The 12,155-nt window shown below is 39.7% G+C and overlaps 1 protein-coding gene across 2 annotated transcripts in view; it reads right to left on the reverse strand.

Annotated features, from left to right (window-relative positions):
- Positions 1 to 2,993: 2,993 nt before the first annotated feature.
- LOC117417757 (protein sidekick-1-like) overlaps positions 2,994 to 12,155 on the reverse strand; it is a 251,634-nt gene continuing 242,472 nt past the window's right edge. For both annotated transcript variants that reach the window (XM_059035447.1, XM_059035446.1), the window contains 10 exons: positions 11,546 to 11,661; positions 10,746 to 10,932; positions 9,933 to 10,070; positions 9,682 to 9,843; positions 9,303 to 9,428; positions 8,526 to 8,690; positions 7,814 to 7,951; positions 6,911 to 7,031; positions 4,619 to 4,748; positions 2,994 to 4,346 (listed from right to left, as the gene is read on the reverse strand). In XM_059035447.1, the coding sequence (XP_058891430.1) occupies positions 4,074 to 4,346; positions 4,619 to 4,748; positions 6,911 to 7,031; positions 7,814 to 7,951; positions 8,526 to 8,690; positions 9,303 to 9,428; positions 9,682 to 9,843; positions 9,933 to 10,070; positions 10,746 to 10,932; positions 11,546 to 11,661 (1,556 nt within the window). In that variant the 3' untranslated portion in view covers positions 2,994 to 4,073. The remainder of the gene's footprint in view (positions 4,347 to 4,618; positions 4,749 to 6,910; positions 7,032 to 7,813; positions 7,952 to 8,525; positions 8,691 to 9,302; positions 9,429 to 9,681; positions 9,844 to 9,932; positions 10,071 to 10,745; positions 10,933 to 11,545; positions 11,662 to 12,155) is intronic.

Below are 12,155 nucleotides of genomic sequence, written 5' to 3' on the forward strand. Positions count from 1 at the left end.
AATACTTTGATAAATCATGATCACATGTACTAGCACTGATAGGCTTTTCAATACTGAATGTGTCAATTTAAACATGTGTTTTTTTTCAGGATAGTCTGATTGAAGCACTATTACAGTCTTTTGGCTCTGAAAGGCTTCCTTAGACCTTCAGTAATTCTTCACAATGAATTGGCATACACTTCAAAATACAGATAAATATAGTTACCATATAGCACTACAATTCTGTGATTGTGAGGATGGAACGCCATACCTTAACAACATGTGATCTTCACAGTTCAGTTACGTAATTGTGTTATAAATGCACGTAATAAATAATGTATCTGTATAAGGCAGCAGAGCCATTGCACGATGTTGCAAAACAGGTCGAGATAATTTATTCTGTACTTGATTTCACAAGACTAATATAGCGCTGAGAGCCAAGATAAATACCTCAATATGGTTACAAAACAGAAGCATAACAAAGAACGTCAGCGATATAACCACAACATGTACAGCAAGCAAGGGAATATGAATGTGAAAATTTGTAATAAGTTGCGTAATTCTATACAATTACATGGGTGTAACTGATTAGTTAAAAAAAAAAAGAGTAAGCAAGTAATTACCTGTGATCTTTCATGTGACTAGCCTGATGTAACCACTACTGTATTCAGGATCACGAGAAGTTTGAAGAGGTGGGAATTATTTGAGTGCTTCCTTTAAGTAAGGACATTTCAATGAGATTTCTTAAGAGCAACAGTAACGTACTGAGGAATAGCTGTAGCTATTTTGCTACATGAAGTCGACTACAGTACATGTTTACTTGAATCGGTCCATATTTCTACACATTTCACATACAGAGCGATACTTGGGGCACTTGTTTGTTGGCGTTTCTTTTCTTTTTTTAAATCAAGTTATATTGGTTTAAGATTGTTGTGATTGTATAGCTTGATAGTCATGAAAACTATAAGGAAAGGAAGTTGTCAGATTAGGAGACTAAGGTGAACACTGTGAATTCTCAGGTACAATAACCGTTTTTCAAATTGTGGGTTCTAACATAGCTTGCAGATTACATTCATAGTTGCTCGTATTTACAGTATACCACTCAGTTTAACATACTTTTTTTTAAATTGAGATATCAGATTCAGGTGACACCTTAATGCGGTATGGAATTTAAAAGTGTGATTTTTAATTTGAAGCAAGAGTGCACAAATAATAAATAACAAACTTTTTTTTTTACAGTAATGTTTTCATTTAAGATGAATCAACAGAAGTAAAATAATAATACAAAAATGCAAACATTCCTAAAGTAACTCACTTTTATATATATATATATATATATATATATATATATAAATATAAAAGATATTGTGATGTGTAAAAATGAATTTGTAATCAGACACATTGACCAACTAAAGTTTCAATGAAGGTGGATGGCATTCAAAACAGCGTTAAACTACAACAAACAAACACACTGTCCAAATTGATACCAGTACATAACGAAAGCACACTTTAGCAGTGCAAGGGATGGGTACTGAAAAGCAACTGTGAAAAATCATTTTTATTCTCTCCAAGAAGAAATTGTAAGATTTTCTTATTGTCATTTATTTTTCTGTAAAGTTCTTTTGAAATGCCACATCACCGTGCCATTTTTACAACGCAGTGGTGCGAGGAGAATGGGATTTTAGAACATACCTCTGCATAGCTATTGTGGTAAAGAAAAATGATACTTGGATTAAGAGTAAGAGTATCTGTCACGTACTGTATGCAGAACAATTTGTATTCGTGTCAGCAAAAATGAAAAGCACTTTTTTTTCTTACTTTTTTGGTTCCTATGTGGAGATGTGTGTTGTAAAAAAACTAAAACAAAACCCATAAAACAATAAAATAGTAAACTGAATCCTTCGGACCAAACAGTAAAACAGAAAGAAACAATAAACACAATAAACACATTGTTTGGTAAAATAAATCAAGCATATGAGAATAAAATAATTTGGTCAAAAAAATTGTTCTCAACAGACAAGGACCCAGACAGTGGCCTCTGTTTGGTGAAAGAAGCATGGATTTATCGTGGGTACACATTGTTTGCTCAATACAGACAGGTCAACCAGTCTTCAGGATGCATCTGAGCTGCTGGTAGAGGGAAGCATTATGAGTGGGACTCAAGCATGCTGCTAGTGTGGATTTGAGTGTTTGTGTTCCTCTTATAGACATGAAAATACATTTGTTCATAACCAACTGCCATTTTCACATTCGGATGATTAAAACATGACAAATCCAGAAAATAGGCCATGAACACATTTTTTTTGCAGCTTTGACAGCTTCCACTTTATCCATAAGGTCACACAGCCATCAAGGCTGTGCTAAAACCGTGATTTCAACTTCTTACAACTTTTAATTCTGTCAAAGATGGTTTAAACAGCAGTTTTGGACAAGTGAGAAGACACTAAATTCAGTTTTATCACAGATTACACTTCTTTCAAAAATATATTTTAAATTATTGGCTTGTATGCCACCAGAACAATGGCAGACCTCACAGCAAATGATGAGCATAGGGTGTAGGGGGTGGGGACTGCGGGATAAAATCCTGTGAGCTCCCTGTTGCTACTTATATTACTCAACAATATCGACAAAATTGGACCTCTGCAAAATGTGACCACAGAACTACACCCACATGGCAGGTACACCACAATATAAATTTCAGCTGTACAAAATGTATCTCAAAAATACACAGTCATATACAGTACATATTGCTAGCCAAAAAAAATAAAGCAAAACAATTAAATAAAATTTAAAAAAAATTACTGTATTGTTGTAAGAAATACCAAATAAACTGATTTTAAAAAATAAAAATTGCAAATGCACATTTTTTGTTTCCATTAAAGCAATATCCATATGGCTTAAAGAGTGCAGTTAATGTGTGTGAAGGCAGGTTATTTTCTTAAATGAAAAAAAAAAATATATATATATATATATATATATATATATATATATATATATATATATATATATATATATAGATCCCCCCTCTATTTTACATTCATACTTCTAAAAATCAAAAAGTGAGTGGTACTTCCATCATCAGCGACTTACCAGGACTTAAAATAAAGGGCTGTTGCCTGGGTTGGATGATATTTGAATTGAAAGCAGTACACGACATCTAAAACTTTGTGTTCAGTACATCTGACTTTCAGCCACCACGTGATCACTCCCCAAAACTTGCACTAAGAACACAAGTTCCCAGTGAGAATTTCACAAACAGCTGTACCAGTAGAACATGCATATACTGCAACTGGTTTGTTGGTAACCATCGGATGTAAAAACAGTTCTTTCCGTCTTGCTTTCTTGCAAACTTCTGGCCTTCGTTGCATCCACAAAGTGTAATTTATTAGTTTTTTTTTTTTTTTTTTAAGTGAACTGCTGATCTGAACTTCTCTAATTATTAAGGGGTGTTAAGTAGTTTTACAGCAGTCTTTTCAAATTTAAATTACTTTATCGACTCTGATCCGTACCCTTTTTTAAAAAAATAAAAAGCCATGAAAAAATGTTTTCTGTTCCCATTTGAAATCCAGCTTCTTTTCATGTGCTTTGCTTGTTTTCAGAGAAGAGAATTAACAGGAACACAGCGCCTCATTGTAGCTGCCTTTGTACCACTTTGTTTGAAACTTCGATTCATTCTTCACTAAAATCACTAGAAGCAGTAAATGTATTTTCCCTAAAGTTTTTTTCTAATTGTTATCCTGAAACCAGTAGATTACCATCTCTTTTTAGAAATTAACAAAGACGGTGTTTACAGAGGGTAGATCAGATCATTATTTTCATATTACAATTAATTGGCAACGATAGCACTATTAGGAATTTCCGTAAGAATTACTATTTTTTTACACCAAAAAAAGTTAAAAGTTAAAACTCTGGCGGTAATCCCCAAAGTGTGTGAGAAATAAAAAAAAAAAGTAATAAATTACCTACAATTCACTTCAACTGTCTCCCGTTCCCCCCTTCCCCCTCCCCTGTGGAATTAACTGTCAAAATTAGTCTGTTTAACATGTTGGTGGTTTCAAGGTAAGGTCCCTTTCAAAGTCCCTGTGCTCCACACATCAAACAAAGGAAGAGAAGCCGGTGACAGGAGTCCGAGACCCTGGGGCGGGCTGCCCATCTGGGGTGTAAACTCCCCCCGAGCTGTGAGTCGTGATCACGCTCTGGAAGTAGGACTCTGTGTCTCCACTCGCACACTCCTCGTATGCATACGCCGAAGACGGCTTCATTTCCTTCTGCTGTCGTTTCCATGAGTTGTAGTAGGTTGGGTCGCTCATGTAGTGGTTCACAAAGGAGTGCTTGGGCTGCTCGTCCTCATAATCGCTGTCTGTGGTCTGACGAAAGAGAAGAGAAGGGAGAAATGATAAGAGAACCACAGTGGCACATGGCGCTTCGGTCTTATTTCTGCTCTTACTGGGCTTTAAGAGTTTTTAAGATCAGATGACAAGCCTTAAAATATTCTACTCCCACAGTTCTGTGTCACGCTGCATCGTTTCGCAATATCTGAGGGGACCAAGGGGAAAACATGTCCTTCTTAGGGCTCTGTTGAAACTTGAAACTGCTACAGAGCAGGGGTATGTATAGGGAGGCGGTCTCAGCCCCTCACCTCCGATTCCGACGTCTCAGTAGGCTTCTCAGTGAGTGTGGTGATCTCTGTCAGCACTGCTCCATTGTAATTGTTACAGATATCCTCGTCAGAGTAGTGCAGTCCTCCAGGGCTTGGTCTAGGGGGGGACCTGGAAGAGAGAACAGCAACCACAGAACGCTTGAGAGCCTTTGCCAAGGAGTGGGTCCCCCTTTTAGCAGAAATTCCAGCTGCTGGGATGACTTTCGGACATATTTAAACAAAACTGTCCGTATCCAACCAAAACTGACCCAAAGAAGTTATTTTCAGGAGCCCAAACTGTCACAGTGAATGTGAATTCATACCACAGTCCTACAGTAGAAACTCAATTATGAACCCCACTCTTACAAACAGTCCAATCAACCAAATACCACTTGAAACTGGTAACAAGGTTCCTGTTTACTGTAAAAGACATGGAAATTAGACCCTGGGAATTCCGCATGTTAAGCAGAACTCTCCAGTCTTTATATTCGTCTTAACTATATTCCTCAGGTCAAAGTTGTAAAATATTGAAAATGAATCAGTGAAACTGATTGACAAGTTTCAGAGTTACTGACATTTCAGACAAATGAACACCCTCCATATTTCTGGCATGATCATAACATTGAGGTTCTGCTGCTCAGTGCAACACAATACAGCACAAGTATAAAAGGCTCAGAACGCTTTGACAGCATTAGAGATGCTGATAGCAATTATGAACATAATTTGGTGCTAATAATACATCTACATCTAAATGTTTAAAGAACGGCAATTACACTCGAAACCAGACCCACGTTGTGTTTAATCTATTCAACACAAGTACTCCACTTGTAATTATCATGCAAATGTTAAATTAGGGAGGATTTAGTTGCAGGATTACTGCAACTAAGTCCTCTGTCTAAATCAGATGTAGTTCTTAATTTTTTTTTTTTTTTAAATTTAGTCGTTGCCAATTACTTTTTATTATTTTCTCCCCAATTTGAAATGCCCAATTATTATTAGGCTCAGCTCACCGCTACCACCCCTGTGCTGACTGGGGAGGGGCGAAGATGAACACACGCTGTCCTCCGAAGCGTGTGCCGTCAGCCGCCCGCTTCTTTACACTCTGCAGACTCACCGTGCAGCCGCCTCAGAGCTACAGCGTTGGAGGACAACGCAGTTCTGGGCAGCTTACAGGCAAGCCCGCAGTTGCCCGGCCAGACTACAGGGGTCGCTGGTGCGCGGTGAGCCGAGGACACCCTGGCCGACCTAACCCTCCCTCCCCCCGGGCGACGCTCACGGTCGGCTGTGGAATAGCCTGGACTTGAACCGGCGACGTCCAGGCTATAGAGCGCATCCTGCACTCTAGCGAGTGCTTTTACTGGATGCGCCACTCGGGAGCCCCCCAGATGTATTTCTTAATTACCGTAATTGTCATTTGTTATTTCTTAGCCTCCAAAATTTCTCAAATCAAGCTTTCCAGGACTTTTACAACCTCCAATGCCATGAATAAATGATCACCATTGATGAGTTTCTCTGTTCCCCCAAGACAACGCCAACATCTGTCCATTTACTTAAACTGACAAGTCAACTTGCACTAGAACTGAACCTTGCAGAAAACAACAGATTCGCATTTCATAGCTGTTTGATTCTTTCCAGGTTTTACTATACACTGCACAAATAACAAGGTCATAATAAACTGCTATGCAATGCCAGTCTGGTGGACTAAAAACCCTTTTGCAGCCGGGAAGTCAACTCAAAACAAGCCTTTTCCAAGAATTTCCTGCAGCTCAAACATGTAGTTACAGGGAGTAAAATATGCACCAAAAAAACAACACCAGGAAAGTGCTTTTAACACATTTAAAACTTCCAGTTGTTGCCTATTTCTAGCCTTTTGTTGTTCAAAATTTCACTTAGGGTGGGATTAACTTGATTCTCATTTGCGTGTCCCTTTCTCCTGAGACTTCCCAGATGATAAAAGTCTTATAGAAGCTGGGCCTCGTGACTCATCTTATTCATCTTGATTAGAACAAGCAAGTGGAATTGATTCAAACATTGCCACCATGCTGAGACTTCAAGGTGTATTGTCCCAAACAGTAATTTACTTGGGGTATTTAAGAAAATGCGTATTTTATCCAATCATTAAAATAACAGTCATAACAGAGCTTGTATGTGTTATTTCTATTTGTCTCCTAGACTGGCTTAGCAGATAGCATATTCCAAAGGGGTAGGAAGGTCCCTATAGCTAAAAAATGCACTTGGACAATGTAAACGGACTGGACTGTGAACCCCACAGGGTGTCTCTCGCACCCTTACCTGGTCCCGTTCTTCTTTAGGAAGGAGCTCTTAACATTCAGATGCCTGCTGTTGAGTTCCAGGGAAGTGAAGCCGCCATTATCCAGTGTGACCGACTCCTCCACTGTGGAAATATTCTTGCCTGGAAAATAACAAAAATAAACTTTGCTCGATCTTGTTTTGATTGGTGTAACCTTTCCCCCTATTAAGTAAACTTTATTTAACCACAGATGGTTGACTGCATCTGTGGTGGCCTGACTTTTTTTCTGCTACCATTCAGACACGTTATATAACTGTGTGTCTTAAAAGAGCTTGTAGAAACGAATTTGTGCTGCAATTGAAACATATTCCAAGAAAATCTAAACGTCGCTAGAGGTCATCTAAATGCAGAAGGGGCAGCAGTGCCAACCTCCCTGAACGGACACAATGAAGATGCACAGTGTGTGATGCCAGAGAAAGCCAACTTAATGTGATTTAAAAAAACATGTGGAACGCCAAATAGTTTTACAGAAGTACCGGTACTTCTGAATTCAACTAATTGCATTAGCAGTAGCGGCTCAAATACAACAGCTGCTGTTTACACCTCCAGTGAGCCCAAACTTGTTTTTTTTATTCCCATTTGAAACTGTTCCTAGGCAACCATGCTTAAAAGGGATCTGCAGTGCAGCTCTAGCAATTATCCCTTTGGTTATGTTGTTCCCGTTCCCTCTTATCAGTCACAAGCTTCTTGAAGTTGCAGAATGTTTTTTCTTTGATCAAGGTTGTAATTCAACAGGGCTTTTAGACAGAGCAACCCCATGCAAAAAAAAGCAGCATTTGTTTTTATGAAACTTTTGCAATGGGTCTAGAGCAGACAGTCATGAATTCAATATTTGAGTTTGAGTTTCGGTTTGGCTGATGTGGGGCGCCACAGTTTGTGCTTACCTGGGTTACAGCTCTTGTATTTCTTGCTCTGCCCGTGCAGTACTAAACCGAACACTATGAACAGTATGAGGATGAGACCACAAAGTGCCATCACAAGCAGGAACCACCATTCTTCATAGAAGGGATTTTCAGACTGAGCTGTGGGGAAGGGCACACACATTCACACATACAGTACAGAACATTTTTCACAAGCACAACCGACCGGATATATATATATATATATATATATCACAGTCTGAAAACCCCCCAGCAATTTCAAAGTAGTGCTAGCACATGCTTTAAAATCTTATTATTTAACTTTATTCACATTTCTACTGCTCCCCTTTTTATTAGTTTCAGTCCTTCAGGATATGCAAATTAAAACAAAAATAATGCTATGGATAAACTGCTGCATCCTGGAACCATGGCGGTAGGTCACATGGTCTGGTTAACTTGTGAAGTGATTTGGTACCAGGAAGCAGAATCTAGTACAAAATAGAAGCAAGCAAGGTTTTAAACAGGGAGAGCCAGTGGTAATACTGTTTAATATTGAGAGCGCTAATAAGAGGTAAGAAACATTTACCAACATTCTTAAAAATTGATATAAACAAAACAAACAAAAAATCTGCAGTATTTACAAAACTGAGACAATAAACCTGAAATTTCAAAGCCATTATGCCATTTTGCAACAGGTTTCTATTACAGTGGCTGTGTAACAACAACATGCAGTTACCTGACATGGCAGCAGAGGGCACACTTGGCTCACCATAGCCAAACTTATTAACTGCTATCACTCTGAATTCATAGCTCACGCCCTGCCTGAGACGATCCAGGCTGACTGTGTGAGATCTAGTGCTGGGGGACAAGTGCTTCACAAATGTGTCCCATAAGCCCTCATCTGAAAGAACAAGCAAGCAAACAATGCACAACCATTACAAACACTCACTAGTGCCGCATTTAGAAATACAAAAATAAACTTCAATGACAAACGTCTTGTTTAAAGGCAATGAAAAAGACTTCTAGTCGAAACGACTGGCACTTAGCTTTTGTTTCTTTTAGCATGTCCAAACAAGCAAAAAACAATCAAAGTGATGTACATTCGAATGCCTTGCAGTACATTCTGGTTTGCCGTCCTTGTATTTGTGTATTCTCGCCTGCTCTTCTGTTCCTTGACATAATGTGTAAATACAGTTGCATAATTTACCTTCAATAGCAGCAACATACACTGCTGTGAATGTGTCACCCCCAGAACATACTGACGTCCCATAGCCAGGTTGCTGCTAACACAAGTACAGTAAATATCTACAACGCATCTGTCTCTCAAACCTCCACAAACTCCACAATGAGGGAACAGGTGGATCACAGGGAAGGAGAAAGCCAGGAAGGGTTGTTTATCAAGACCAAAAAGCTTAACCCAGCAAGAAAGTGACAAAGAATGAAAATGCACTTCAAATGGGAAAAGCTACATGCCTTAGAGGTCAGTAACGAACACGAAGGCGGCGTTCCTTACCAGAAGGTCGGGCTTCGATGACGTATCCTGTGACTGGCTCTGTGCCCGAGTCTCCTGCAGACCAGTGGAGTGTGAGTGCAGAGGCAGACTTGGTGACTGAGGGCTCCAGGGGGGACCCAGGAGATCCTGCAGTGCAGGCAGAAAGAGCAGAGGTGTGACAGTCATGACGCTCATACGTATATATCTTTAATTTACATAACCTGACTCTCACGGGCACCCCACTGTGTAAGGAATCTCAACTGGTTCAAGTTATGTTTAACAAGCTATAACGAATGACCCTGAGCTTTAAAAGCAGACTTATTAGTTCAACTAAAAAAATTAATTAAAAAAAATAGAAAAAATCACCACCAACAGGGACCCACTTGGCATCCCTACATACCATCAGAAGGTCCGGCTGTGATGTTAGCTTCAAGTTCTGGTCCATAGGTGATAGTCTTGGCCTGCACTCTAAAGGAGTAGGTCACCCCCTTTGTGAGGTCACGAACCTTCAGCCAGCGTTGCCAGTTTCCTTTGATCTCCACCGTCACCACCTTATTCACTCCTGCAGGACAGGAAAACCAAAGCTCATTAACCACTGCAGAAACTTGTGATAATCTCAGTATAAATGATGCCATTCATCTGTTTGCCTACCATGTATTGGTGTCAAGGGCTCATAGACAACGCGGTACCCTTCCAGGACCCCATTGGGCCAGACAGGAACCCCCCAGGACATGTTCAGAGTAGTGGTGGTGACCTCGGAGAATGTGATGTAACTGGGGGCACTTGGAGCTTAAAGAAGAGACAGAGCAGCATTACCCAACACCGACCCCGAAGATCGGCAGCAAGTCTTTCTCGCTACTACAGAACAGGTGGTCTAAGCCAGGGTTTCCCAATCCTGGTCCTGGGGGACCCCTGTGTCTGCTAATTTTCATTACATCAGAGTTCTCAATTACTTAATCAAACCCTTAATTGAACCAATAATGTGCTTAATTAGACCTTTAATTGTTCTCGGCTCTGAAAAAAGTTGCCGATTTCAAGTTACTGAAATCTCCAACTGTTTAAAAGCTGAAAACAATTAAAAAGGTATAGTTAAGCTAATGAATAGTTTAATTAAGAGTTCAATTAAGCAATTGAGAACTCAGTTAGAATGGAAACCAGCAGACACAGGGGTCTTACGATTCTTGTGCAAACACCCTATGTGATTGCAGGTTTCTTTTTTCAGCAGCAATTCTTTCACTAAGTACAGACTTCCGCTTTATTTGTCTAAACAGATGATATGTCTGTGATAGTGTAAAACCTTTTCTTTTAGATAGTAAATTCAACTACTATAGGCTTCCTCTTCAGTGTACAGAATGGGAATGGCTCAGGAAGCCTATTTCAATACTGAACATACACAGCACCCTGTGGAAAGGCAGTGATTGAAATGGGAGGCCTGCCCCACCCCCCCCCTCCATGGTGACGTACCAGCCTGGTGAGTCCTGCCCTGCCTGGGCTCACTCTGAGGTCCGACCCCTGCTGCGTTGAATGCACAAATCTTCACTGAGTACGAGGTGTAGCTGGTCAGGTTTTTGAGCCTCACTGTGGTTTCGGGGAGGAACATAATCTTCAGCTTCTCCGTCTCATTGTGATTGCCCGTCTCCCAGTAATAAATCTGTTTCAAATTCACAATCCAAATCAAGGTTAGTGCACAGTGCATGACAGTAGCCAGAGGCACTGTCCCTCACCTTTCATTGGCACTACATTTCGCATGCACCAAGAAATACTTCAGGACAACTGCCAGACAGAAAATGGTGCATTCCACTCTGAATGCCAATATTGAGTCACTTTATTTTCCTCTGGATCCTCAATTGCAGAGCACAGGAAGAAAGCAGTTCAGCAACTTTATGGATTAGCTCTTTGAATTCAACTTTCTGTGTTTCTTATTCACAAGGTCGTCTGTGACAGTAATTGCTGTAATTCTTATGTAAAACCACCTGTGTATAAACACTACCAGTCTATGATGACCATGGTAATAATACATAATTAGTGTATCTAACCAGACTGTAATAACACTGCAATTGCATGTGATGTTACATAGTAATTACAGTATAAATACACAACAGCATGTGTAAATAGAGTGCAGTTACAGAATCTTCATGAAACATGCTTCATTGTAATTGCTCAACCATGACTTATTACAACGTAAGTAGTTTAGTTTTACCAAGAGCACTTTCACATGGCCCCCTCAGTGGTTGTTCTAAGCAGATTGGGGTGCATGTCCTCACCTTGTACCCCTGGATATTTCCATTCTGAGTCTCCACTGGAGGGGCGTCCCACTGGATCTCCAGCTGACTTGAGGTTAGTGGGTTCACTTGAATATTCTGGGGGGCCATCGATGGAGCTGGGTGACAGAATCATTCATCATGAAACCATACACTTAATTACAGAACCACACAACAAGCATGACTTTCACATCAGCGTAAAGAAACACTTTTTTTTAACCTTTAACGTTAATGGTATATTCTGTTGATAGCGATTTATTTTGGCTTTGATAGACCCTATTCACAAAATCTTACTTCTCGAGTTATTTAAGGATGTTTCTGAAACTGTTATCCTGATCTATAATGCAACAATACAAAACTCAATAAAATCCTTAAACACACACATGAAGTTCATACGGCACAGTTCATCTACTCATTCGAAGAAATCAATAGGGTTATTTTTTTAAGCCTGTTATATCCTTGAAGTGATTTTGAGAAGGCCCTTTTTTGATAAGCAATATCTAAGGGTCAATGCATCAGACTCTACAGGCTGCACAATCTGCGCCCTGCTGAAGAATCTATTGCCTCTCAGTGTTTCCTACCAATTAAACAAGTTTAGATAAATAACGATTCA

Source organism: Acipenser ruthenus, chromosome 13 (genome assembly GCF_902713425.1).
Source record: "Acipenser ruthenus chromosome 13, fAciRut3.2 maternal haplotype, whole genome shotgun sequence".
Classification (NCBI taxonomy): Eukaryota; Metazoa; Chordata; class Actinopteri; order Acipenseriformes; family Acipenseridae; genus Acipenser; species Acipenser ruthenus.